Here is a 27,887-nt window from a genome sequence, read left to right on the forward strand (position 1 = left end):
CTATCCTGGTACTCTGTAGACCAGGTTTCAGATTAGCAAGTGCTCCTCCTGCCTCTGCTTCCCAAATCCTAGAATTACTGTATGATTCTGTCTCAAAACACTGAAACAAGCCGGGTGGTGGTGGTGCATGCCTGTAATCCCAGCACTCTGGGAGGCAGAGGCAGGCGGATTTCTGAGTTTGAGGACAGCCTGGTCTACAGAGTGAGTTCCAGGACAGCCAGGGCTATCTATACAGAGAAACCCTGTCTCAAAAAAAAACAAAAGCCAAAAAGCCAAAAAGCCAAAAAAAAAAAAAAAAAAAAAAAAAAAACAACCAACCAACCAAACAAACAAACAAAAAACAAAAAACCACTGAAACAAAAGGCCCAATAAAACAGGCTAGCAGTGTGGCGGTTGCACAAACTATTAATCCCAGCACTCGGGAGGCAGAGGAGGCAGAGGAGGCAGGTGGATCTCTTGAGTTTGAATCTATAGTGTTCCAGGACAGCCAGAGCTACACAGAGAAACCCTACCTCAAAAAAATCAAGCCAACAAAGAAACCAAGTGATACTGGGGCCTGACACGGTGGTGTATACTCGAGAGGCAGAAGCAAGTGGATCTCTGTCTGAGTTCAGCAGGCCAGCTTCATCTGCATAGTGAGAGCTTGTCTTAAAAATAAAAGGCATGGTGATGCATACCTTTAATTCCAACACCCAGGAGGCAAAGGCTAGATTTTAGAGTTCAGGGCCAGCCTGGTCTACATAGAGCAAGCTCCAGGATAGCCAGGAGTAACATAGGGAGAGCTAATCCAAAAATAAATAAATAAATAAAATCTAAAAATCTAGGCTGGAGAGATGACTCAGCAGCTAAGCTCTCTGGCTGCTCTTTCCCAGGTCCTGAGTTTCATTCCTAGCATTAGTGATGGCTCCCAACTGTCTTGGTTTCTTTGTTGGCTTGATTTTTTTGAGGTAGGGTTTCTCTGTGTAGCTCTGTCACATGTAATGTGAACTGATGCCCTCTTCTGATGGCAGACTCTACAAGTCGAAAAGGCACCCATATACATAAAATACATGGTTATTTTAACCTTAGGGAAAAAAAAAAAACAAAGCTAAAAAGAATCCTAGGTGGGCCCTCCTGAAGTTAGGTCTCTGAAGCATGGCTCCGGACGACACCAGGACCTACCAGCTCCTCGTGTTTCTCCTCTTCCTTCTCTATCCACAGCAGGGACACAGACAAGCACGTGTTTACTGTTTACTTCAGTGTTATTCACATATCCAGGAGTGGTCCACCGACCTGCTGAGTTGGCAAACGCGCACACACATTCTCTCACGTTCAAGTGCACCCCAGAGTCAAGTCACAAAGAACAAAGCCACCATCACTTTCACTGACTCAAGTGTATTACGCTCTGAACACCACCACGTTAGCACTGGGAAGCACAGGAGGAGACACATCATTATTCCCTTCACGGATGTCAGAGTAACAAATTCAGAGACAGATTAGCTACTGCCCACAAACAGGTGGTGGGGAGGACGGAGGTGGGGACAGCTATGGCCCGAGTGCCTACATCCTATCTGGGACAGTGCTGGACTCAGCCAGCAGCAAAGGCTACAGATGGGCTACGTGGGATGTGCTGTGTGTCCAGGACAATGAAAACGGTTATGATTTGATATGCACATTTTTAAGGGGTTTTTTTGAGATTACAATAGGATTACATATATTTCCCCCTTCCCTTTCCTCCCCCCAAACCCTCATAAATCCTCCCTTGCCCTTTCAGACTCGTGGCCTCTGCTTTTCCTTACATAGCATTGTGTATACGTGCATATGCGTCTAAACACAACTTGCTCACTCTGTACTTGTGTGCGTGTTTTTGGGGCCACCCATTTCGTATTGGGTAACTAACTGGTATGACCTTCCCTGAGGAAGACTACTTCTGCTCTCAGATTTCCCGTGTTCCTGCAGTTCTGTGTAGGCTAAGGCCTGTGGTGGAACCCCCAACACACTCTTCGGCACGTCCACTGTCACGTGTTCATGCTCTGCTAACATTAGAGAGGACCGGCAGGACGGCTCAGTGGGTGAAGGTGCTTGCTGTCAAGCCTGATAACCTGAATTTAACCCACAAGACCCAGATGGTAAAAGGAAAGACTTGGGAAAGTTGTCCTCCAGCCTCTTTATATGCACAGTGGTACACACACACAAATAAATAAAAGAATAATTCTTAAAGGAAGGAAACTACTAAAAAGCTACAAAACAAACGCACTCTGGTGAACAAATTACAACAATCATGGTTGCTTTCCATTTAATGCAGGTACAATAACCTAATAAGCACATATTTTGTTACTCATTATGAAAGACAGCACATGCACTGTCCTTCAGATGATGAATTTTTGCTTGGACAGAGTCCCTCTGCTCCGATGACACTACAAAGCTCCCAAGTGTGAGTGCCCCTGGACCTCCTGGTGATCGACGTAGTTTCAGGGGGTGCTGTCCCTACCTCTGTTGGTGTACAGTGACTTGTTGATGGAAAAAAAAAAGTCCACTCTGGGCTTTGGCCACAGCCATCCAGCTGGTGAGCATGAGGAAGGGTGCCGCCCCAGAGGCAGCCTAGAAGCCTTGCTCTGTGTTGTAGGCTCTGGGCCACTTACCTTACACAGCACTGGGTATTCACTGGTTTGGCCAGTTCTGTAGGCTGGGGATGGAACTTAGAACTTGCACATGCTAGGCAAGAGCTCTGCTACAAAGCCCCAGCTGTTATTCTTACTTTCAAATCTGTCCCCATGAGAGGAGGGTCTTCCATCTCACAATGCAATCCAAGGTTCAGAACCGAAATGTCCTGCCCCAGGTCAAGGAAGTAAGGCTCAGCACCACCCACGTCCCGACGCCACATCCTGTGCTCCTCTGCCAACCCTCTGCCTTCCAGTTTCACAGCAGCGGCTGCCTCGGTGATCTTGGCATAGCACTCTTCCAGGCACTGCCTCTTCATAGAAACTTCTGGCCACTATCTGACGGGATGTCCTATACAGTATAATGCTCCACTAAGGGCTTTTTCCTAAAGCTGGTTAATACCTTCCTTTTTGGCCCCTGAACTTTTTCTCTGCCTGCCTGTGCCACCAGTACTGAGTATAAGCAGGCATACCAATGCCTGGCTCCATGCAGTGCTAGGAATGAACCCAGGGCTCCACGTCCTGCTTGCTAAACAAGCAGTCTACAAAATGCGCACCAGCCCAGTTCCCGGTATTAGCTTTTGTCTCATTCATGTCCTCAGCCTTCTGTCTAAAAATCCAAGTGTAGCCAGGGCTACGAGAGGCCTAGTTGCTGTTCTTGAGTGTGGCCAGGGTTCCGAACACTTGTGAGAAACGTTCCCTGTCCAGGATTCGGCCGTAGCGTAAGGTGAGGTAGAAGGTCTGCTTGCCACTGTACTGCTGGATGCGCACGAACACGTCCTGGACCTGTTCCTCGGATTCTGACAGGGGTATCATGTCTGACACGGCACAGTATGTGTCCTGTCGCCTGCCCCAGAAGGTCAGGTGGGCCACTCGAAGCACGGTACCTGACTCGTTCACATACAGGATGCCCACCAGTCTCCGGAAGAAGTAGCTCATCCAACAGAGCATGGCCAGGGCAAAGCTGGCGACCCCACTCATAAGGCACAGCGAATTGAGGGTCATGAGGCCTTGTGAGTAGCAGTAGAAGCCAGGGGGCAGGGCCACCACAGTCACAGCCGTCTGTGCCAACTTCATCCGCGACAGGAACCCAAGTGCTCTGATGGCATTGAATCGGTAGATCGTGTGGAATGTTTCAGTCTCGGGGCCTGGGGGCTTCTCCTGTGAGCGGGGAGACCTGCTCCCCACCCACCTTTTGGAATCCCCCTGCGCAGCGCGGCACCACAGTCCCTGTAGCGGCCTCCTCCATGCAGAGGGCCCCTGCAACCTTGGCACGGCTCGAAGGAGGAAAGCCTGGAAGAGAGAGGTTCCTTTCAGAAGTCATTCGTGCTAATCACACCATGAACAACGCAAAGCATCTCCCAGAAAGGCTTCAACCAACCTGGGAAGTCACCATGACTGCCAGAGGAAAATGATAAAGCCAGACACTTTGTGTGTGTGTGTGTGTGTGTGTGAAATTCCATTCTAAATAGGTACCATGCTCCAATTTTTACAACTAAACAAACAAACAAAACCCTAATCCCAGCCAGTAAGATAGCCCATCTAGTACAGGTGCTTGCTACCAAACCAGGTGACTTGAATTTGATCCCTGAGGCCAACGTGGTGGAGGAAGAGAAATTACTCACGCAGGACGTCCTGGACCCCACATGCCATAGCACAAGCATATGCACACATGCACACGAACTAAACACACAAGATTAAAACAAAGCAACAACAACAAAAAAATAAACATTAAAAAAAAAAAACCCTAAGCTCTCCCCCACCTCCACAAGTGCAGGGAAACAAGGGCAGTCTGCCACTCAGATGGGTCCTTTCCCCTAGGCAGGTCCAAATGAACATGGAAAACCTGTAGTTCCGGCCACTCAATAGAGACGGGCCAACAGCGAATGCACACTTGAAGCACCTTCCTTCCTCAAGGGGTAAATCAATCGGTGTCGGAAACGCACACAACCAAACCGTGGGGTACTTATCTGAGTACTCTGGGGTTCTCCAACTGCCCTACACGGCTAGAGAACTTCTTTGCACTAATTAGCCTGGTTGGGAAGGAGAGCAGGGAGGCACGTAAGCCCTCAACGCACTGCACAACAGTTCTCTGCAGTGAGCCGAAGAGTGAGCAAATCAGAGGACACTCGCGGTGCGTCCTTCTTCACCTTTCCAAAGAAAACAGAATAGGCTGAGGGAGACCTGCTCCTTAAGCTCTGAACTTGGTGTGTACGTACATAGGGAGTTGTAGTGACGCCGATCGCCCACGTGACCCAAGGGACACAGACAAAGCAGCCCATAATAATACACTCTGTCCTTCCATCGGCGGATTTCCCGAATGGGCAGCCCAGGCAGCCTTCCTGCCAGTCCTAGGCGCGACCGGGTCCCCTAAGCGCTTCACCTCACCGCCCACCACCCAATGTTCCTACCATGAGCCTGCCGCCTGCTACAGGAAGTACGCTAACCTTGTCTCCGGAAACTTAAAGGGCGCATGCGCGAGCGGTTAAAACTCCGCATGCGCCAACTCAAAAAAAAAAAAAATGTACTATGGTTTGGGAATTGTAGTTCAAATTTTGTATCGGCCGCCAGCGTTCTGTGAGCCATTCGGGAATCTTCCCATCGTGCCTTGAGGCTCCAGGGCCGGAAGTTCCGGGTGAAGTTCCGGGTAGAGTTCCGGGTGCCAACGAGTCTTCTGACTGGAGAAATGGCCACTCTCTGTCTCTTCGACGTGGATGGGACCCTCACTGCCCCGCGGCAGGTAGGCGGCGCCCGGGAGGCTCGCGGTGGCGGAGCCGAGCCCTTGCTGCCCCAGACTGTGGTAACGACTGTCCGGGAACCAGGAGACGCGAGTCCTGAGCGGGGTCCTTGAGTGAGGTGCGCAGGAAGAGGGGGCCAAAAAAACCTTCCGAGTAGGAAACGTGTTCAGAGTCAGAAAGTTAGGGTCTGAATTTCTTCTAGGGCCCTCGGGACTAGTGACCTGGATTGAACTCCTGCCTCGGTCCTCTGACCTGCTGTTTCACCTCCCCAGCCTTGTCACCTTTGGCTGGCTCTTCTAGTATACCAAAGGCAGGTTTTCAGCTGTCCAGCCTTCATCAAATCTCTTTCTCGGAGGCCACTTTAAATGGGGCATTGCCTGTTGCATGGGGTGTTTGGATAAGGATCACAGAAATTCATGACAGTTCCTTGCCAGATCAGGTCTCAAAAGTGAGCCGCCCCCTGCAGTAATAGGCTGTTTGCTGAGAGCATCGAGGATCCAATGGGACTTCTACTGCTAACAGATCTTGTTAGGCCAAAGATAAGTTTGTGTGCTTTCATTCTGGTGACGGCCTTCTGCCTCCTATGCACAAATTCGTGATTGAGCAGAAATCATTCAAACTTGACACTGGGCTTATGGCTTAGGTGTCACCACTTCTGCCCCACTCCTTTTAGAGTTCGTGGACTGTGCCCCAGAAGCCCATGTTACGTGTGTGCAACCTTAGGTCTGTCAGTCTATCTTTTTAATTTGTTTATTCCTTTGCAATTACATGTGTACAGTGTATCTGATCGTATTCACGGCCCGACCTTCCTGCGCTCCCTATGGAGAAACCTACCCAGACATCCCTCTTCCATTTTCATGCCCCTTTTTTAAATTTTTATTTTAATACCTCACTAAGTCCAGTCAGTGCTACACACAAACACAAACATATACATACACACAGCCATCAAGTGATAGACAACATATCACCCATGCTGGAATGTTAACTGACTTGATCTTGTTCAGGGAACCACAGTTGCTGAATTCATGCAGGCAACAGCGGTATAATGTCCAGAAGACAGCATCTCATTGGCCACAGTCCTCCCCATCCTCTGGCTCTTACATTCTTTCTGTCTCCTGAGCCTTGGCAGGGTTGATAAAGGGCACTTATCCTTAGCACTTTGACCAGGTATGAGTCTGCATTGACCACTGCCCACGACAAAGAAAAACTTTTATTACCAACGTTGAGAGCAGCATTAATCTGTGGGCATAAACATAAATATTTAGAAGGCTCTTTGACAAGATTAACAAAGAACAATAGTAGGTTTCCCCATAGTGCCTATGAGCTCCTGAGTCATAGGGTTTTGACCAAGTACTGTACCAGGCACTGATTCCTTCCTGTGGAATAGGCCTTGTATCTCTGATCAGGAAGTGATTTTGCTACCACCAGAACAGCCATTCCACCATTTTAGGGGCTCACATTGCCTGGCAAGTCAGTGCTGTCACTCAGGGTCCATGGCTGGGAACTGCCACAAATGCCTTGCATCGCACCTTCCAGCACTGTGAAAGCTAAACATCAGTTTAAGTTCTAGCCTGATGTCTTGCAACCAAAGTGTGTTGTGTCTCCAACAATATGGACTTACCATTTAGTTAGGGTGGGCAACCAAGAGCAATTTCAATGGCCTGTGTTTTTTGGGGGTCTTAGATCTCTCTGGTTAACAATATACCCCACCTGGAACTAAGTATTTTTGTTCTTTGTTGTTATTTTGTTTTGTTTTGTTTCAATTAACTCTTGTCTTGTAGGAGAAGACATTGTACATGTGCATATACCTTACAAAGTAGTAGGTTTTCAGAAAGCTTTTCAATACATCCTTATTTGTTGTTAAACCACAGCCCCCTCCACCCCTTCTGTACCTCATTCTGCCTTTCTGAGCCAGAGTTTGATCAGTCTAGTGGTGGCATTCCACCAGAGTCCTCCAGAGTCCTTTCTGACTCAGCTGCATTGCCCAGAAAACACACAGAGTCAAGCCAGTGGTCACATGGGCGGGTGGCATAGGGTTTTAATCCCTGCAGGAGGATTTGAGAATTTGGAGCCAGCCTGAGCTGTATGGAGAGTTTGAAGCCTTTGGAATTTGTCTCAAAACAAAAGCCAATAGTAGTCTAGAGCTGGAAGTCAGAATTCATATTTTGTAAAGGAGATTCCAGAGGCCAGTGAGATGTGGTTACTTTTAAGCCTTAGGACCTGAATTCAATTCCTGGAGTCCACATGATGGAAAGAGGGAACTAGCTTCCACAATTGTCTTCTGATCTCACCTTGTACATTGTGGCACACATACAGGCATATGCATAATAAAAATAACATTTTTATAAAAACTGCTGTTCAGTTGGCCCAGGAGCGATAGTTGTTGGGTTTTTTGTTGTTGTTTTTTTGTTTGTTTTTTTGTTTGTTTGTTTAAGACAGAGTTTCTTGGTGTAGCCTTGGTTGTTCTTGAATTAACCTCTGTAGACCAGGCTGGCATTGAACTCATGAAGACACCCCCCCCCCCCCCCCCCCCCCCCCCCGCCTCTGTGCCTCCCTCCCGAGTGCAGGAAATAAAGGTATCTGCTGCCCAGCTCCTACCATTTGAATATAAGGAAACTGAGATGAAACTAGTAAAGACCCGACAGCTCCGCTCCTTACGGCAGCTGGGGTTCAGGGCCTGCGCTCAGGGGGGCAGGGTTAACTGTCTGGATTGTCGTTTCCTTTTCCTGTGCCAGGGTGGAGGCCACTCCAGGTACTAGATAAGCGCCTAGGAAAGTGCTTCTATGTCCCTAGTAAATGGGGGCAGATGGGTGTGAAGTATAAGACAGCAAAGGAGCAGTGTGATCCCGAATGTGCTCTCAGCACTTGGAACAGCGCTGCTGTGACCACAAGCAACTGTAACAATGAAAGGAAACTAACTTAGGAGTTTCCTAAATGTTGGAACTGCAACCAAAATATTCTAGCAACAGATGTGTGTCATCAGCCTTGCCTGCCTCCATCTAATCACTGTGCAATCTGGAAGAGGAAGAACAAGTTATCTTTTATTGTGGTTGTAACTGGATCTGACCTCTATGAGTTCCTTGTGATTAGTGTGGCTTAGAGGTTTGCACATTTCCCTGTTTGTATAGAAGTCTGTCTTCCTGGGTGCTTTCTTCTCTAAACAGTAAAACTTGAGATAAGCTTTAGAACAAAAGAAGACATAAAGCTTCATGAATCATTTTCCAACTCTGGCATCCTGAAAATTCTCAGAGAGATCATTAGCAAAAATAGTGAGCAGAGAACCCCTGCCACGTTGTGTTCCTCGTGCTGAGTGACTTTGAACCAGGGTCATTGAGCTAATTCACCCTTTGCATCTCAGCGTGAAGGTTAAGGGCCCTGTCCTTCATGATCAGTGTCATCATCTGACTCGTATTCACTACCTGTAGTGCAGAGGTTGGCGTGCTGTCCTGTACGAGGCTCGTACAAACACACACAAACACAAACACACGCATGCACACACGCTTATTTGTTTGGGGAGATCAAGCCCATCACCTTGAACAAGCTAGGAAAGCACTCTCCTACTAAGCCATACCCCAGACCCACAGAGTCAGTATGTTGAGGTTTGCAGGCCACAATAGTTTCTGTCACAGCTATTTAACTTTATGTGACAGAAGCCACCAGAAACACCTACATGGACAAACAGTGCTGTGTCCCAGTAACACTTACAGTTACTGGTCTAATGGCACACAGGCCTGTTTGAGGCCTCCTGGAATCCACAGCTGTCGCCACCTCTAAATACCTTTCATAATTCTTTTTCTTTCACCTCAGTTCCACCTTTCAGTTGCTAACCTGCTCACTGTATTGTTTTATAACTCTCCGCACTGGGACTGCTTGTCTTTCACTTTTGAAATCAGCTGGTAAGCATGGGCAACAAAGGTATTTTCACAATCTCTTCACTTAGGCTATATTTAAGTTGAACAAAAGTTACAGAAGGAGCACAGTCATTTAGAGGTGGGCACACAGCTACGGAAATTGTACTGTGAATTCAGAGGATTCGGCTGGATGCACCATCCTGGCTCACCTCAGTGCTGTGTGGCTTATCAGCCTGCTAAGGGCTGGGACAGAGTGAGTTGCCCTTCTGCTGGAGGTGGGGGTGCTTCGTTGTGGCTAGAATTCCATTTCTTTAATTTTGCGATCTTCCCTATCTACCATTCTACTGTAGCAAACACTTGGGAATTAATTCAGTGGCTCATAGAGGCAACTAGCAAAGTTCTAGTTCTTTTTTAGTAAGTCAATATTTATCTCTCCAAAGTTGAGGGGAAAGCCAAGTGCGGTGGTATACACATTTAATTCCCGCACTTTGGAAGCAGAGACAAGTGGAAGAACTCTTATGAGTTCAAGGTCAGCCTGGTCTACAAAGTGAGTTCGAGGACAGTCAGAGCTGTTAAACACAGAAACCTTGTCTCAAAAACAAACAAACAAACAAGAAGTTGGGGAAAATGAGGCAGGGGCTGCATCTCACTGGTAGGGTGCCTGCTTAGAATGTAGAAGGCTGCATTGCATTGAATCCTCAGCACCCATAAAACCAAATTAACAAAAAGTATTTTAAAAAATGCATCCTAAGGCTCTGTCATAGGTCCCTGTTGCTGCAGTGAAACATCTTAGCCAAAAAGCAGCTTGGGGAGGAAAGGGTTTATTTTGCTCGCGGTTCCATGTCTCTGTTCATCATCCAAAGCAGTGAGGGCAGGAACTGATCCGGAGCCCTAGACAGTTGCTGCTTATGCTTACTGGCTTGCTCCACACGTTGCCTGCTTTCTTGTAGAACTGACAACCACCAGCCCAGGGATGGTACCCCGCCCACAAGGAGCTGGGTCAATCACTTACCAAGAAGAAGCTCTACAGGCTGGCCTACAGCCCGGTCTTTTGGAGGCATTCTCTCAGTTGAAGGTGCTTTCTCTCAGATGACTGACGATGGTCTGTGTCTAGTTGACATAAGTCTAGCCAGCCAGACTCCTATTTGTTTGTCTATCTGTTAAAAGACACTTTTAGGAAATCCAAGTGGGTCTTGAATTCCTGATTTTCCTGCTCCCATTTCCCAAGTGCTGGTATTGCAGGCTTGTGACACTATCCCCACGTCTGATATTGAGTTATATACATGTAATGCAAACCACCTTTAAAGAACAAAAGATTGGGGGGGGGGCTGGAGAGATGGAGCTGTGGTTAAAAGCACTGACTGCTCTTCCAGAGGACGCAGCATCCACAACAGTGGCTACAACCACCTGTAACTCTGGTTCCAGATGATCTGGTGCCCACTTCTGCCCTTAGGCACTGCATGCATGTGGTACACAGACATACATTCAAAGAAAACCAACAAAAAAGAATAGGCTAAATCTATGTATTACCATAAAAAGGTCATCACAACACAGAATAAAAAAAATCAAGTCGTTACACAGGACAGAATGACCCCATAGCTATACATTATCTGCTACTGTGGGAATAGAGGGATAACAGATTGACAGGTACCTGGAACAGGTGACCGTAGTACTGCTACCCTTGCAGTCTTTGTAGGTCAAGATGAGGGTATTTTTTAGCCAGGAGTTCAAAGTTAGCCCAGGTAGTATAACACAACCCAAACACAAAACAAACCAACACAAAAGAAAGGGGGGGGGGGGAATACAGAAAAGCTAATAGCCCCAAATAGTAACTAACTATTTAAATGTTCTACAGGCCTAGCAATGCCGCTGGGCCTGTATGAGGCAAATCATTTGCTGATTCAGGCTGAGCTGAAGTTGTTTCCAGTTTGCATTTGCTTATGTGACTCAAAAGCATCCTGTTTTCCTTCCTGACATGTAGAAAATTACCAAAGAAATGGATGACTTTCTACAAAAATTGAGGCAGAAGACCAGAATTGGAGTGGTAGGTGGGTCAGATTTTGAGAAACTGCAGGAGCAACTGGGAACTGATGGTGAGTTCTGACTACACTCAGTTCACAATCAATACTGAGGAGACGGGGCCCTGCCACCCTCGCCCGCGTGGCACATTTTCTCCTTCTCTGGGAGAAACATCTTCTTTGCCCTTATTTGGCCTTTGCTTTAGTCATATAAAGTAAGTTCTGTAATCTCTGACAGACCCTTCCCTCAGGTGTACTGAGAGACTCACCCGCTGGTGTCTGCTTGCCGAACCACCTCTCCCTCAGTACTTGCTAGTCACTTCTCTGTCACTTCACCCCAGGCCCCACCTCCTGGCTGTCCCCCCCACTCAGATAAGGTATCTCTGGTCTCAGGACATTGTCCCTGTTGCTATGACCCAGTGTATTCCAGGGTTCCCTAATCATGAGAGGCACTAGGTTCCCATAGCACCAGTTTCCACACACAGGACTGGCAAGCTAGAGAACCTTTGTGATAGGGTCTCACTCTGTAGCCCAGGCTGGGCTCAAACTTCTCCTGTCTCCACTTCCTGGGTGCTGGAGTGACAGGCATCAGCCTCCACACCCAACCGGAGAGTCTTCTGGCTTCTTTCCTGGAGATGGTGAAACAGTGGTCTCTAAGACCTGGATATCATATTTTAGCAAGTATCCCCTCCAAAATTCTGGTGCCCAACCCTGCTGGTAGAGCACTAACTTAAAAGCTAAAGTCTCTGTTGCAGACTGTTATTTGTCTCTGTTTTCCCAGGACTTCTGGGGTAGCTAGCCTATGAGAAGCAGTGAGCAGAGAGATTGGTGTAGAGAGTTCTTCACTCTGTAATGAGGAATGCTCTGTGAAGCAGGCCTGTAAGCAGCTGAGACATGGGAATCTCCAATTTGAGGTCAGATGGAAATACAGAGTGAAACTCTGTCTTCAGAAAACAAAAAACCAGGGCTGGAGAGATGGCTCAGCAGTTATCAGCACTTGCTGCTCTTACAGGGGACCCAGGTTCGGTTTCCAGGACCCACGTAGCAGCTCACACCCACCTACAATTCCAGTCCTATTAGGTGCACGTACATACATGCAGATAAACCACTCATATACATAGAGTACTTTTTTTTCTTAAAAAAACTGATATGAGTTTAAAACAGACAGAAACCTCAGTGTTGTCCCAGAGTCAGGTTAGTACTAAGGGCACATTGGGCAGGATAGTTCATTGCAGTGGGCCTAGGCCCATCTCTGGCCTCTCCACTAGGTGCCAGTAGAGTACATGCACACGCACTCAGCCAGCTGAACAACCCAGGCTGTCTCCAGACAGTGAGTGCCAGGTGTGTCCTGGGGATCCCGTTGCCACCGCTGGGAACTCAGCATGTCTTATCTGAAAGTGCAAGTCTGTAGGTCAGATCAGATCACTGGGAAGTCTCCCTGCTTCTGCAGGACACATGCTGCATCATCTTCCGCGAAGGTGCTCCCTTTAGAAACACAGTCACATTGAGAGGCATATTCAGCCCAAGAAATCCTGTCCCAGAGGCGTTTGCCATTCCTGCCTCCAGTGCTGTCTTCACCACGTGCTCTGAGAGGTTTTATATCACTACGTGGGGCTGTGTTTCAGGGAAGATATAACAAGAGTTAAAATGCGCACATACTAGAAGCCGGTTGAGAACTCACCTTGCATCAACTTTATAGGGTGTAGTGGACATACCTGTAATCTTAGCACCCTGGGGACCTGCCGTGAGCTTGAGGATATGCTAGTCTATATATTGAGTTCAAGGCCAGCATGGCCTTTGAGGGCCTGTCTCAAAGACAGCAAGCAGGCCCTGAGCACGTGCCTTTAATCCAGGACTCGGGAAGCTATAGCACACACATCTCTTGTGGTTTATATGCGAATCTGAGTCTTCAAATCTAAGTGACTGTAAGAATCATCTTTTAAAACAGTATTTAGATTTTTATTTTTAATAAAGAAAATTATTTTGGGGTTTGGGAGATTGCTCAGTGGGTAAAAGCAATTAACACGAGTTCAGTACTCAGAACCCACACAGAAGGAGAGAACCAACCCCACAAGTTGTCTTCTGGACTATCCCCACCCCATACCATGATGTGTACATGCCAAATGCACACGTACACACAAAATAATATGTAAATGTATTTGGTTTTTGTTTGTTTCTCTGTGTACCCCAGGCTGGCCTGGAACTCAGAAATTCAGCCGCTTTTGCCTCTTGAGTGCTGGGGTTAAAGGCATATGCCACCACAGCCTGGCCAAAAATAAATATTAAAAAAAACCAAAAAAACATGGAGCCTGGCAGCTCTGCTCTGGAATGCCTGAGAGCAGAGTCTGGCAGTGTCCTTTCCGCTTGTCCCCTGGTGCTGATGGCAGTCGCAAGCAGGGGCGGCCGGCATCTTACTTGACAGGCTGGAGGTAGTGGCCATCTTAGCTCATTTGTCATCCCTCAGGTTTACAGACAGAGCTGCTGCTGCTGTCCCAGGCTGCCACAGCCCAAGGTGCTTAGCCGGGTCCTTGGTGGTGGGTGTTGAGGAAGGAAGAGAAAGGCAGGTTTCTGTTCAACGCACCCTCAGTTTTATCTTGTTTTGATTGTAGTGGTTGAGAAATACGATTATGTGTTTCCAGAGAATGGCTTGGTAGCGTACAAAGATGGGACGCTATTGTGTAAACAGGTAAGTCTTCACGTATGCAGCCCATTCTGGATCACTACTAATATGTCATAAGTAAGCCAGCACTGCCAGGGACAGCCAGTCATCCTAGGAACCACCTGGGCTAGGAAGTGAGTTCAAGACCCACCTGGGCAGCTTAGCCAGAGTCTGAATTTATAAAGAGTAAAGTAAACGGACCATCTCTGCTTTGTGTGAGATAAGGATTGATTGCCTCTGGGCACTGCTGGGGAGCTCAGCCGAAGGGAGGGAGGGAGGGAGGGAGGGAGGGAGGGAGGGAGGGAGGGAGGGAGGGAGGGAGGGAGGGAGGGAGAGAGGGAAGGAATCTTCACACTGAGTTCTTTGTTACGTTTGAATTTTGCCTCTGCAGCTGTGCCTGCTCCAGATAGTGACTGCATCTTTCTACTGGCCTTTTAAAGCTGCCTGAGGCCAGTCACCATAGCCAAAGCTCTAGCAGGCCACTCACCCAGGGGCTGGGAAAGAGAAGCTGCACTTAATACTGAGAGCCACTGGCGGCCTCTGACTGAGCTGCTGTGTTTTACGTGATATTTCTCCCCAGCAGGATGTGTCAGTGTCCCTGCTGGGTCAACCCATGGCTTCTGCAGTGTTAGCACGATGGCTGCATGTGCCATGAAACCATTTTCAAGTACATCCTGCTACATCAAATAACCCGAGCTTTGTTTGCCTAGAACATTCAAGGTCATCTGGGGGAGGATGTGATCCAAGACCTGATCAACTACTGTCTGAGCTACATTGCAAAAATCAGACTCCCTAAGAAAAGGTGGGTTCACTCTTAGCACAGAGGCTCTCCTACAGTCCGGAGCAGTGGGCTCAGGTGGAGAGCGGCAGCGAAAGCTGTCGATGCTAGCTGTGCTCACGCACATATACATTACACACATTACATGTACAACACACACACACATTACATACACATGCGTAAAAGACATGTACTTTTTAAAAAGCATCAGAAGCTTATATTTTGATAGTCTAAAGCTAGATGTCATACAAAACCAAATGTGTTTGGCCCATGGTGCTTAGAGTCCACATAATAAGGTTGGCACGTTGAGGAAGAGCACTTGTGCAAGCATGGAAAGCTAAGTTCAAATCCCCAGGCCTCACATGAGAAGTTAGCTTTGGTCACATGTACACCTACAGTCACAGCACTATGGAGGACAGAGTCGGGACCACTGGGACTTGCTGGCCCTCCATCTAGCCAGGTTCATGAGAACGCCTTGTCTCAAGAGACTAAAGCAGAGAGTGGCAGAGCAGGACACCCCAGGACAAACTGACCTCTGGCCTGCGTACATGCCTGTGCTACCTGTTCCTCACAAAATATACTTATTTTTAATTATTTTAAGTCTAAAACTAAAGACATAATTTTTTTAAAAAGTGTCTAGCCGTCTTCCCTAGAGTAACTGTGACAGTATTGATCTACTCCATTTTCTGTGATCACGGCAGGCCTGAGGGAGCAGTCTGCCTCTGAATAAATCAAGTTTCCTGAGCTGTTGGTGAGACTCCATGGACAGTCTCAGAGCCTGCCAGTGTCCTCGTCATGACATCAGTCTGTTCAGGAACTCACTAGCAAATCAGATGCCCCGGAAGCAGATGCGAGACTCTTAAGGAGCATGTGCCCTTGAGCTGGGCTCCTTTCCAGCCCTTTGTTAGCATTAGATGCTCCTACAGGTGCAGCAGAAAGGGTGAAGCGCGTGCAGTGATTACTAACATACCCTGTTTACCCAGGATATACAGAACACCACTTTAGCAAAGAGTCCGTGCAAAGTGTGATGACTAGTGAGACATGGTACCTCAAGATGTAACCCCAACACTTGGGAGGTAGAGGAAGGAGGGCTAGGGGCTCCAGATAATCCATCATTAGCTACATGGCAAGTTCAAGGACAACCTAGGTTGCATGAGACCCTGTCTATCTAAAACGTGGCATGTGGGGCATTGCTCCCTGCGGCCCTCCCCACTCTTGGGAGTCCTACTACATCTCTGTGTTGCTCAAAAAAGAAATAGGGCTGGGGTCTTAGCTTGGATTTCTGTTGCTATGGGAGACACCATGGCCATAGCAACTCTTATCAAGAAAAGCATGGATTGGGGCTGCCTTATAGTTGAGAGGTTTGTTCCATGGTCATCATGGTGCTGGAGAAGTAGCTGAGAGTTCTGCGTCTGGGTCCACAGGACGAGGTGGTGATACTGGGCTCCTCCAAGCCCACCACCCACGACATTTCCTCCAACAAGGCCTCATCTTCAGCAATGCCACTTCCTGGTAACTAAGCATTCAAACACATGAGTCTGTGGGGCCATTTCTATTCCACCACAGCTGGGAAAATAGTGCAGTCAATAAAATGTTTTCTGTTCAAGACTGAGGACATGATTTTGATCCCTAGCATCCTCAAAAAAGCTGGATCTGGTAGTGCCTGCTGGTAGCCAGTACTGAGGAGGCAGAGAACAGGTGGATCTCTGGGGCCTGCTGAGGAGGCCTTGTAGTGGAATTGGCAAGCTCCAGATTCAGTGAGAGACCCTGTCTCAAGAGTGAAGTGGAGAACAACGCACGGAGACACCTAGGGTGGACCTCTGCGTCCAGTGTATGTGCACACCCACTTATGTGCATACATACACATACACGCAGGTTAAACATCTGAATGATGGTTTCATTTCTTCATGCTATGTGTCCATCCAGCTCAATTTAGATGATCCACATTTTAGTCGATAGCGCTGCGTGGCCCAAGGCTTCCATGGTGCATAGCCCGTGAGAAGGCTGGGCCACATGCTCATGCCGTCTAGAATGTATGTTGCCCAAGTCAATAAGGTATTTTGTATTTTGGGGCACCCTTGTCCCATTCTCCTCTCCAGGGGCACTTTCATTGAATTCCGAAATGGCATGTTGAATGTGTCCCCTATTGGAAGAAGCTGCAGCCAAGAAGAACGAATTGAATTCTATGAACTCGATAAAGTAAGTTCTCAGATGTATGTGGGGAAAATGGCCAGCTTTGAGAAACCATATAGCCCACAGCCAGTTTTTAAAGTGCTTCTACACTGCGATGCCATGGACAATTGCTGTCTCTTTTTTGTTGTTGTTTCTCAAACAGAAAGAACATATACGACAAAAATTCGTAGCAGACCTGAGGAAGGAATTTGCAGGGAAAGGCCTCACATTCTCCATAGGTATGGTACACGCCCAGGCTGGCTTTGGTCCCTGTGCTCCCGGAGCCTGTGAGGGCTGCTGAAGTGCTCAGGGTTGCGGTGGGTTCCTGTGTGTGAGGTTCCCTCATGGGGTTCTTAGTCTCACTAATAAAAAGACTCAGAATGAATCATGAACAATATTATTAGTTAAGAAAAAACAATACAGGTTAGGGGAAGATCCCAGTAACTACCAGGAGGAGAGGTGGGCACCCCATGCTTTCAGAGTTAGATGTGGAGTAGAAATAGACGTTAGTTACTAAGACAGGGAAAAGCACCTCAGAGTGGAGGTGGCTGGGAAGCTGCGGAGTCGCATGTGCATGCAGCCAGGCGCATGGTCTTTATAGCCCTCCCTCTTTGTGCATTAGGCGGGCTCTGCTCTGATTGGGCTTTGTTCACTGGGTGGTTTGTTTATTTATTTATTTTTCTTAAAGCCAGAATAAGGAAGAGCGTCCAGTCTTCTCTGCAGCTGGCTTCCTTCACTTGTTAATCTCTCTCTTAAAATTTTATTTATTTTATGAATGTTTTGCCTGCGTGTATGTGTGAGAACCATGTGCAAGCCCAGGGTCTAAGGGGGCCAGAAGAAGATGTGGGGTGCCCTAAAACCACTGTGTAGGCGATGGCCTGAACCCTGACCCTCCTCAAGAATAGCCAATGCTTTTAACCCCTGAGCCATCTCTCCAGCCCCGATTTGTTAATCTCGATGTAGATTTTTTTACTTTTTACTCTTCTGCCACAGTTACACAAGCAGCCTGTAGGCTGTAGACAAGCAGTCAGAGCAGGACACCCCAAAACTGTAGACTGTAGACAAGCAGCCACAGCAGGACACCCCGAAACTGGAAGTGGTTTCTAGCTTTTGGTTCTGTGTCTGCAGTCCTCTGCTCTTCTCCCCTACACTGAAGGGCTGTAAAGTCTCCCGCTTGCAGGTGGAGGAGAAGCCCGACTGAAGGGAGGGAAGGGTCAGGGCCTCTCCGATGGAGACTAGGGTGTCTTGAAACCCTGCATTGTGTTACCATCACAGAACCACAGAAGTTAGCAGGATGGCTTTGAAAGAGCAAGAATCACGCTCAGAAGGGAACGGACAGTTGTTTGGGCTCACAGAGCCTGCGAGACTGCCCTGAGCCAGCGCTGACTGCTCAGAGTTGTGTCTGAAGCCTGGCCTCTGACTTACCACCTGATAGCATATGCCTGTGAGGTTTGATGATCCTGTTTGGTTGGTTGTGGGGAGCACACAGGTCACAGCGCATGTGGAGGTCAGGGAACAGTCCTCTCCTCCCGCCGTGTGGATCCCAGGGGACTGAGGTCAGGTCGCCAGACTTGGCAGCAGTCTTCACGCACTCACTGAGCCGTCTCATGTCTCCTTACCAGTTAAAGGCTTCAAGCATGGTCCTGTCTCCTGGTAACACTGTCAGCCTTGCCGGAAAGCCCTCTGCCTTTGCTTGGCTTTAACACAAACGTGCAAGCTGCAGGAAGCTGTCCCTCAAAGGAACCACGTGATATACACAACCAGGGAGACTTTCAATTATTCCTCAACTGTGACTGAATGTTTTTCTGATAGCTTTGAAAAATCTTTTACTGGTTTTTGGTTGGTTGGTTGGCTTTTTTGCTGTGAAAAGTACCCACCTAGCAGCTGAAGAGCTTGCTCAGCAGTTAGGAGCACTGGCTGCTCTCTCAGAGGACCTGTGTTCAATTCCCAGGGTCAACAGCCCATGACAGCCCACAATCTTCTGTAACTCCAGTTCCAGGGTTTCTGCCAACAAAGCTTCCTCAGTACTAGACATGCATTGGTACACGGACATAAATGCAGGCGAGACACCATGCACGTGAGTGAGTGAATGAATGAATGAATGAATGAGGAAAGGAAGAGTTAGGGGGTAACTGCCTATAAGCCAGCTATCTTGCATGTGACAGGCCTGTTGCCTACAGGCTGGGCTCATAGTCTGCTTTTGCCATTTTCCACAAATAGTGGTTTGGTTTAGTTCGGTTTGCGTTTTTGTTTGTTTTGCTTTTTAAAGAAGGTTTTCACCTTGCCTGGAATTCACATGAAGTCCAGACTGATCTTGAACTCATCATAATCCTCCTGATTCAGCTTTGTGAAAGCTGTGATGTTAGGTGAACTGCCATGCCTGACTCGGGCCCACTGGGGTAAGGGAAGCATTACAAGGTTTTACCTAAGCCTCCTCCTTGGGAAGGCATTAAGAGAAATGGTTGCTTTTAGATCCAGGCGAGATAATTCGGGGAAAAGCAGCAGAGAACCCGTCCATAAGGTAACAGTGAGCAAGGGTGTGAAAAAGATAAACCAGCTGCAGTGTTAGTCTCCAAAGGTGTTAGTCTCCTCCTCTCTGAGGCCCAGCTGGCTGGGGTTGGGGCTTAAGAGCCCCAGGCATGCTGCCCTGGTGAGGGAGGCCACCATTGAACCGCACCCCCAGCCCTGCCTCGCCTTGTCTCCTCCCCATCCTGCAGGTGGCCAGATCAGCTTCGATGTCTTTCCTGAAGGATGGGACAAGCGGTATTGCCTGAGACACCTGGAACATGCTGGCTATAAGACCATTTATTTCTTTGGAGACAAGACTATGCCAGTAAGTAGGAAGGTCTCCTGTGCTGTTTTGCCTTCTTCCGCCCCACCTGATGGCCTTTCTAGCCTCCTCCCCTCAGCTTTGAGGTCCGCCCAGTGGGAGTAGGACTGTGGAGGGTCGTCGGTGTGTCTTTTGAATCAAGTATCTTCATTACTGTTGCTTTATAGTCCTGCTGTAGCCTCCCTCCTGTGCTCATAGTAAATTGCACTTTAGGGTCATGAACATGGGAAGATGGGGAATTACCTGAGTCTGATGCGCACTGTTGGTTGGAGATAACTGAAGTGAGCCTCTGCCTAGAGTGTCTGTCACACGGGGAGTGCTGCGGACCCCAGTGAAAGCTTGCAGAAAGCCCAGCTCAGCATAGATGAGGCCTGAGCCCCGTAGGAAAGGCCGGAGCCAGAGAGGGTGTAGGGAAGCCCTTTCCTCTGAGCTAAGCAGCATCTGAGGCTCTCCCTGCAGTGCTGCTTACTGCCACGCGTGCGCACACACACACACACACACACACTCGCGTGCGCGCGCTTGCGCGCACGCATACACCTGCCCCTGGGCCTAAGAGGTACTTTAGTACCAGCTGCTCTCCGCCTGTGCTTGCCTTGGGTCTCTGGTTGTGTTTGTCAGCCTCTCACCCTGCATGCCCATGTCACCTTGCTGTAGGACCCTGGTTTAGCTGTGGTGGCCGTTCTGAACCACCTAAGGCATCCATCATAAATGCTACAGCTATGGAGCCCTGGTCCCTTTGATGGCAACTCACCTTGTCATGATCAGCACTGCCCAAGCTCTGCCTCCAGCAGGGCCCTGGTGACAGTGGATTATTTTACTTAGTGTGACATCCTCCAGATTCATCCCTACAACAATAAGAATTTCCTTTCTTAAGGCCAGATAATCCTGCACTGTATGGGTATGCAGTTTACTTAATCCATCCGTTGGCAGACTTGTGCATTCTATTCTCTCAGTCACTGTAAGTAATGTCTCTGTGAATGGGAGCCTGTGGCTCATTGTGTTTGGTTGTTTATCCGTGAGCTGACATGGCGAACCCCCTTAGAAAACACAGGAAGCAGCATTGGACATTGTCTTGGGCAATGGAAGCCATATAAACAAGCAGGCATGGACCCGGCAAAAACAGTGCTGCTGCTGCCACAGCAGGAGGGCAGCCCGTGCGCGCTCTCAGGCCCAGCACTCGGGAGGCAGAGGCAGGCAGGTCCACACGGTGAGTCCAGGTCAACCAGGGCAATGCAGAGAGACCCTGTCTCAAAATATCAAAACAAAAGCCAAAAAAGCCTATGAAATGTGAAGGAGCACATACTCAACAAACCATATGTCTGTCTATCCAAAATGTCCCAGACTCCTGCAACTCAGCAGTAAAGTAAGAACCAGTCAAGGGCTGGAGAGACGCTCAGCAGGGAAGAGCACTGGCTGCTCTTCCAGAGGATCTGGGTTCGGGTCCCAGCACCCACATAGTGGTTCACAACTGTCTGTAATTCCAGTTCCATGGGAATCAGAAGCCCTGTTCTGTCAGGCCTCTGTAGGTACCAGACATGCAGTGATGCACAGACACACACGCAGGCAAAACACCCATACATAGAAAATAATAAAGAGCCCGCTTTAACATATATGAAGACACATGTGTGTGCCAGGGAAGATACACAGTGGACTCCTGGGCACGTGGGCTTGGCATCTGAATCACAGGTCATAAGAATGTCTATCCAGGTCACAGTGAGAGCCAATTCTACTGCTAGGCTGGCCATTATTAATAGACAATCGCAAAAGAAGGTAGAAATTAGTGACTCTTTACCTCAGAACAGTAGATGGTACAGCCAGTACGGACAACTATATAGAGTGGTCTTCAAAAATCCAAAAATAGAATCTCTTACGATCCAGGAATCACACTGCTGAGTATAGATCCAAAGGAATTGCGATCTGGCCCTAGGAGGCATCGCTTCACGAGTGAGCACTGGAGTGCCATGGACTGTCTCAGATCGGAGCAGGCCTCATCCTCAAGGACGACGCTAGCCTGGGGTTATCTTTTTATTTCCTGTGGTTTTTGCTCTAATTCAGTGGCCAAAGCTGCCTTCTAACTCATGGCAATCCTCTTGCCTCAGCTTCTAGTGCACAGATTACAGATGGGAGCCACCAGTTCTGGCTGCTTTGGGTTTTTTGTTGTTGTTGTTGTTGTTTTTGTTTTATTCCAAGACAGGGTTTCTCTGTAGCCCTGGCTGTCCTGGAACTCACTCTGTAGACCAGGCTGGCCTCCAACTCAGAAATCCGCCTGCTCTGCCCCCCAGTGCTGGGATTACAGGCGTGCGCCGCTGCGCCCATGTGGGCTATGTATTTATTTGTTTAGTTACTTATTTCCTCAGCCGTCTTAGTGATCGCTTATGGCCAACCCTTTGTTGATGTCATTGGATTCAAAACACTTTGAATGTAGATAGACCTTAGAAGAGTCACATCAGATTGAAGTTGTCTTATAAATTAAGTATGAAATTATGCTCTGGATCTAAAGAATATCTGGAAGCTTCCTTTGTCTAACTTAGTGTCCCTCACCCCTTTCCAGTATTGATATGTGAGCCATGAGTAAAGTAGCAGAGTCTGTTAGGTGTGTGGCAGGACAGTCACAGCAGGCAAGCCGGTAGAGACTTTGCAGAGGCGTTGTGCTGGCAGTAGTGTTTGTGTGTCACAGTGCCCTGGTTGCACAGGTCTTATCATGTGAGTTTGTTTCTTTGGGGAACTGGTTATCTGACTTGCTGGGGATCAACCTCCACATAGATGGTGGCATCTGCTCAAACGTGTTGAGTCCTTTACAACAACATAGCTCTGACCAGCTAACAGTTCTAGTCTAAGGCAGCTGAGACAGACAGTGCTTCAAGCCAGCAAGCTCTGAGCAAAGCAGCCTTGTTCTGAGGGTGGAGTGACACAGCACAGCCGTCCTCCCACAGTGGCCACACAGCAGGCTTCTTTCTCTGTAATCATGACCCCAGCCCCATGTGGTATGGCAATGCCTTCTAGGAACCTTGCTGGGACTTCCCAGAAGAGAATGACATGAAGCTGATAGGACTCGGTTTAACTCTTGCATTATTACCATGCTTTGATTCATGCTTTTACTAAGTGAAACCAGATGTGGTGGTACATCCTATAGTATATCCTATAATCCTAATACTTGGGAGGCAGAGACTGGAGATTTACATGTTTGAGATCAGCCTGAGCTAAGTAATGGGACTCTGTCTTGTATACTTCCTCCCCCTCCCCTTCTTACCCACCTTTCCTCCCTTCCTCCCTCCCTCTCTCTCTCTCTCTCTCTCTCTCTCTCTCTCTCTCTCTGTCTCATACACACACACACACACACACACACAACTTGTTCTCTTTTGTGGTTTTTCAGGTTTATAGCTGAGCCTTATCAGTTAAAAGCCATTTCCCTGCTCCAAAGAGGCAGCATTGATGAGATGGGGGACAGGAAGAGATCTGTAGAAGGGGCGGAAGGTGCAGTCAGCCTCAGCTGTAGCTCTGCATGACAGGACAGGCTGGTTCTCGGGAGAGGGGTGCTTCAGCCTCAGCCTCACAGCGGGCAGTCACTGCAAGGTGACTGCAAGCTTAGGGCAGTCAACCCTTCGTCTTTGCAGTTCAGGGCAGTCACCTCCCCTCCTCTTTGCAGTTTTGAAGGGAGTAGGATGGATTGGTTCGGTAACTGACCTAACCGATGGTTAGGGCTGAGGTGGGATCTGAAGGCTGTGCCCTTATTTCAGTCCCTGTGTGCTGCAGTAGCTGCTTCCAAGTGCCTGCCGTGTTCTCCAGAAATCCTGTGCTCACATCAGCCCATCACACTGTGCCGTCCTCTGAGGCCCCTGTACTCATCCAGCCTCTACCTGCTGCTGGACTCACTCGGACTACTGCCCACCTTGTAGTTCCCACCCTGCCTTCTTTCTTCCTGTCTGCTCTGATACTGTTACTGGGCCATTTCAGTTTCATTAAAGTCACATGACGGCCTGTGCCCTAGAGACGCTAAAGCAGAGGTCTTAAATTTGAGGCCAGCCTGGCTATGTGGCCTAACTTCCTCAAGATGCTGCTGCTGGTGCTCATGATGACGACAGAATAAGCTCAGAGCTGGGGACGTGGCTTACGGTCACAGTTGCCACACAAATCTCGAAACCTTTTCAGATTCCCAGCACCCATGTGCTGGCATTGTGCTGTTTATAATCCCAGCACTGAGGAGGCAGAGACAAGGAGATCCCAGGACCCTGGCCAGTTCATCGAGCTGGGTCAGTGAAAGACCCCTTCTCAATAAGACAGAGAGCAACCGAGAAAGACCCCAGCCAGCCTCTGCCTGTACATGCATGAGCACATGCCACACCACTGAATAAACTCTCTTACTCTCCGCACTTCACGTGCTCAGTTGTGCTGTGTGGCCCGTGGCTGTGGGCAGACTGAGGGGCCATGTCATTGTCACAGGGCGTAAGCAGCCCTGCTCTTGGCTGCCTACCAACCAACACTCCTGTGACCTGCAGGAGAAATGTGGGCACAAGGACAAAGTGAGAGCTGTGAGACACTGTCATTTACTGTGCTTTTCACTAGAAAAACAAGCCTGAGACAGATCTTGACAATGGCGGCCTGATGACATTCGTGAGCATAATTACCTTTGCAGAGCTCAATTGGGGTTCACGAGAAGGTTAGACAGTTTGCTCATTGTGACTAAAATGTCAGCCTTGGAAACCAAGGGAAGATTAACTGAAGAAACCTCGCTAAACTAGGAACGTCAGGGTTGCAGTAGCCATAGGCCAGCACAAAGCAGAGCCTACTGCTTCTGTCGTGTTTCTTTGCAGGGTGGCAATGACCATGAGATCTTCACAGACCCCAGGACCGTGGGCTACACAGTGATGGCACCCGAAGACACATGCAGGATCTGTGAGGAGCTCTTCCCTTAACGCCAGAGGAATGCAGTCCTGGCCAACAACACTGAAAGGTCACTCAGGGTCAGGGGTCACTTAGGGCCAGAACTGAAGTCCCTCTACACATGCACGTGGCTCCAGACTCCAACCATGCTGTTCTTTTCTTTTTAAAGATGTATTTATTTTATGTATATGAGTACACTGTAGCTGTACAGTGGTTGTGAGCCACCATGTGGTTGCTGGGATTTGAACTCAGGACCTCTGGAAGTGCAGTCAGTGCTCTTAACCGATGAGCCATCTCTCCAGCCCCAAGCTGTTGGTAATGGGTCCAGGCACAGAGGCTAGAGGTCAGCTCACTGGGCTTGCCAGTAGGCCACACTTTCACCCAGTGCCAGCAGCAGCGCCAAGGGAAAGAATTTATCAGAAATGGCTGTGGCTGGGTGTGGTGGCTCATGTGTGTAATCTCTGCTCAGGAAGCTGAGGAAGAAGCATTGCCACAGGTTTGAGGCCAGCCTGAGGTACAGAATGAGACCATGTCTCAAACAAAACAAAAAGATTGGTGGCTCTGTGTTGGGGATACTTGCCTTACATGGATCCCAGTCTATGACCTAGGGACCTCAGAGACAGAAGTAACTTCTGCCAGTCCCTTCTCCCGCCCATGGTCTAGCTGATAGGATATATGCTGCTCTTTGAAATGTTCCTGTCATATGATACAGGAAAAAAGAATGTACCGGGTCCCTTATCCTTTGGGGAATCTAACGTGTGGGTTCTGGTGGTTGTGGTGGGGTTTCGGGGGATTCTATTTTGAAACATGGTCTCACTAATGTAGCTGTGGCTGCCCCAGAACCTGCTATGTGGACCAGGTGGACCTTAAGCTGTCTTCCTGCCTCCGCCTTACAAACGCAGACTACATGCACCATTGCCTCCGCCTTACAAACGCAGACTACATGCACCAACACCAGCTAAGGTTTAATGAAAACCTGCAACTGTCAATGTTCAGACCCCTATCTTACCACCAAACAGGGGCATCCAACGATGAAAAAGAAACAAGCCGTCCAGAGTTCCCATCTGGGGTAGAACTGAAGACTTCTGTGATGTGCTCCCAGTCTGCAGGCTGTGGTGGAGGCTGGGGCATGAAGTACCGCCACAGTTCTGCCAAAGGGTTAATGTTTCTATTTTCAAGCCAGCTTCCCTCCTCAGTGTGGCCTGCCTGAGAGAGAGCTGGCCAACTGACCACCGATCCCACACTTTGCACCTCCATTGGCCTGGCCATCTCTGTGTGCTGCATCTTAAAGCCAGACTGCTCTCCTGTCAGCCCAGGAGGGGACGACAGGGGACCCAGCAGAGCACGCTGGGCCCCCACTCGACTGACCTCTGTAACAGACCCAGTTCCTGAGGCCACAGCAGCAGGAGCTCTCTCCAGCCTTTTCTCAGAGTGCACTTGCCTCCTCCTGACCCTCAGGGACGTCCTGGCGCCTAGGAAACTAACGGTTCTGCACCTGGCTGCTCCTCTGGAGCTGCTGCCGCCCTTCCCTGCCCCCAGGCACCATGTGTTCCCACTGCCCTACGGTTGGCTGCCCACACTGCCACCTGCTGCTGGCCCTTTCACCTCTGTCCACCCCTGCAGGAGAGTGCCCGGACCTCGTCCTGTGGCATCCTCGGATCTTACGGCAGCACTGTGAAACACGCTGAAGGGATGGCACTGTTCCTCGACTCCCAGTCTGATCACTTTAGCCCTCGGGGTCAAGTGGGTGTGCACCCCGGGTCTGGAGAGTTTGGGTTCTGAGAGCTTCTTCCCCGCTCTGCTCTAGTGATGCTGGAGCCCTTAGCTGTCCTGGCTGTAGCAGCTCTCAGCAGCCCAGAGGCTGTGTTCTGCCTGCAGGTCTGGCGCCTCCCACTGTGCCAGGTGGACTCCAGGCCTTGCCAGTCCCTACAGCAGCTGTCACAGACCCCTCTCCCACTGCCGTCCTTCAACTCTCCACCTAATAAAGGGCCTCTGCTCTCCCGGCATTGCATGAGCGTGGCTAAATCATACGCACGTGTGTGTGTGTGTGTGTGTGTGTGTGTGTGTGTGTGTGTGTGTGTGTGTGTGTGTGTGTAGGTGGTCTTGCTGCTGGGACAGGTGTGGCTGCCCGGGTCCAAGGACAGCTGCTTGCTGGTCGGCTGTGGCTCAGCTAGACTGGCCTGTCTGTCAGGAGTGCAGTCCTACCAAGTAGGGACTGCGGAAGATAAAAAAAAAAAAAAAAACACCAGAAAGCTGGACAAAGACTACATCACGAGAAGCAGAGGCTACACCTACGCATCACAGGGCTGTGCAAGAGGCTGTCACTCCTGCACTAGCTGCCCATCCAGGACTCAGATCATCAACTGTTAGGAAGCCCCAAGAAAGCCTGAGCTAACAGGAAATTTAACAAAATATTTGGTTTCCATGTAGAGGCTCTGCGGGACCCTAGGTATCCCAACCATGCTGGTGGGAAGACAGAGGTACTGAGGAGCAAAGTCATTATGTTAGTTCCTAGGCACAGTCTAGGCCTACACAGCACTGAGTCACTTTCCTCTTCCCTGCCCGAGGCTGGGCACACCTACCCACAGCACACCAGCCAGCTTGGAGAAACCCAGGACTGATTTAATGTGACTGTCTCGTCTTGTTTGGCCTTTCCCTGAACAGGCCTGATGCCTGGTTGTTTCCCCCACCACAGAGAGTGTCACAGATGCATCAAAAGCCCCTTCCCGTGGTACAGCCACCCCACCCTGGGCTGTCATCACCCTATCGGCAACCTGCGTTCCTCTGCTCCAAGGCAGCCTCCCTGTTGCCCTTCCGAGCCACAGGACCTGTATGAGGGGCAGCCTCCTCTCCACCTTGCCCACATGGCCCCTGGCGAGCCTCGAGTCCCCCTTCAAACATTACAACAGGAACCGAAGACCCTTCTCACACTTCCCTACATCCCACGTGCCACCACAGGGCATCTGCACACATTCCACCACAGTGAGCAGCCCTGCTCCAGAGATCAGCTTTCCTGTAGGGTAATGAAGGGACCTCCTAGGTTAGCAGCACACGTAAAGGTCCCCCAGACCCTCCACTCACAGGCATATCTGACACCCTTTACAATCATCTCATCTTGCTCAAAACAAACTTTATTGAAAAAGAGTTGGCTTATAGGCTCAAACGTCTAGATTTGGGAGTCTATCCTCTTCCCTGTTCAGTCTCCAGCACTGGGCACTGGGGTCCCTCCTTATCTATAAGTTGACATTCTGTTGAACAGAGGGGATCTTTTCCAACACCTTGCAGTTCCAGAACAGTCTACAGGCTGAAGTGATCTGACCA

The 27,887-nt window shown here is 49.1% G+C and overlaps 2 protein-coding genes across 4 annotated transcripts; one reads left to right on the plus strand and one right to left on the minus strand.

The window, feature by feature from the left end:
* Nucleotides 1–2,127: 2,127 nt before the first annotated feature.
* On the minus strand, nucleotides 2,128–5,236 carry Tmem186 (transmembrane protein 186). 2 transcript variants are annotated; one of them, XM_052194889.1, is made up of 2 exons: nucleotides 5,051–5,236; nucleotides 2,128–3,932 (listed from the first exon to the last, which is right to left on the minus strand). In XM_052194889.1, exons 1-2 carry the CDS (start codon nucleotides 5,051–5,053, stop codon nucleotides 3,285–3,287), a joined length of 651 nt encoding a protein of 216 aa, XP_052050849.1. In that variant the 5' UTR covers nucleotides 5,054–5,236; the 3' UTR covers nucleotides 2,128–3,284. The 2 variants fall into 2 exon arrangements, with proteins under 2 accessions (XP_052050849.1, XP_052050848.1); XM_052194888.1 differs by lacking the exon at nucleotides 5,051–5,236 and adding an exon at nucleotides 4,859–5,013.
* A 9-nt stretch (nucleotides 5,237–5,245) lies between these two features.
* On the plus strand, nucleotides 5,246–26,596 carry Pmm2 (phosphomannomutase 2). 2 transcript variants are annotated; one of them, XM_052194885.1, is made up of 9 exons: nucleotides 5,246–5,379; nucleotides 11,210–11,321; nucleotides 13,856–13,932; nucleotides 14,616–14,707; nucleotides 16,783–16,882; nucleotides 17,019–17,094; nucleotides 19,573–19,688; nucleotides 24,497–24,636; nucleotides 25,586–26,596. In XM_052194885.1, the coding sequence occupies exons 1-8, from the start codon at nucleotides 5,326–5,328 to the stop codon at nucleotides 24,596–24,598; spliced, it is 729 nt and encodes a 242-aa protein (XP_052050845.1). In that variant the 5' UTR covers nucleotides 5,246–5,325; the 3' UTR covers nucleotides 24,599–24,636; nucleotides 25,586–26,596. The 2 variants fall into 2 exon arrangements, with proteins under 2 accessions (XP_052050845.1, XP_052050846.1); XM_052194886.1 differs by lacking the exon at nucleotides 5,246–5,379 and adding an exon at nucleotides 5,399–5,495.
* The last annotated feature ends 1,291 nt before the right edge of the window (nucleotides 26,597–27,887 follow it).

This window comes from Apodemus sylvaticus, chromosome 10 (assembly GCF_947179515.1).
Source record: "Apodemus sylvaticus chromosome 10, mApoSyl1.1, whole genome shotgun sequence".
Lineage (NCBI taxonomy): Eukaryota > Metazoa > Chordata > Mammalia > Rodentia > Muridae > Apodemus > Apodemus sylvaticus.

Bases quoted from the DNA above. Each gene is read 5' to 3' on its own strand.
- Tmem186 (XM_052194888.1), bottom strand. From the start codon at position 4,921: ATGGGCTGCTTTGTCTGTGTCCCTTGGGTCACGTGGGCGATCGGCGTC. The intron at 3,933-4,858 runs GTACGTACACAC...TCTCTCTTCCAG, and splicing joins GCGTCACTACAACTCCCTAT to GCTTTCCTCCTTCGAGCCGT.
- Pmm2 (XM_052194885.1), top strand. From the start codon at position 5,326: ATGGCCACTCTCTGTCTCTTCGACGTGGATGGGACCCTCACTGCCCCG. The intron at 11,322-13,855 runs GTGAGTTCTGAC...TTTTGATTGTAG, and splicing joins GGAGCAACTGGGAACTGATG to TGGTTGAGAAATACGATTAT. The intron at 17,095-19,572 runs GTATGGTACACG...CCCATCCTGCAG, and splicing joins AGGCCTCACATTCTCCATAG to GTGGCCAGATCAGCTTCGAT.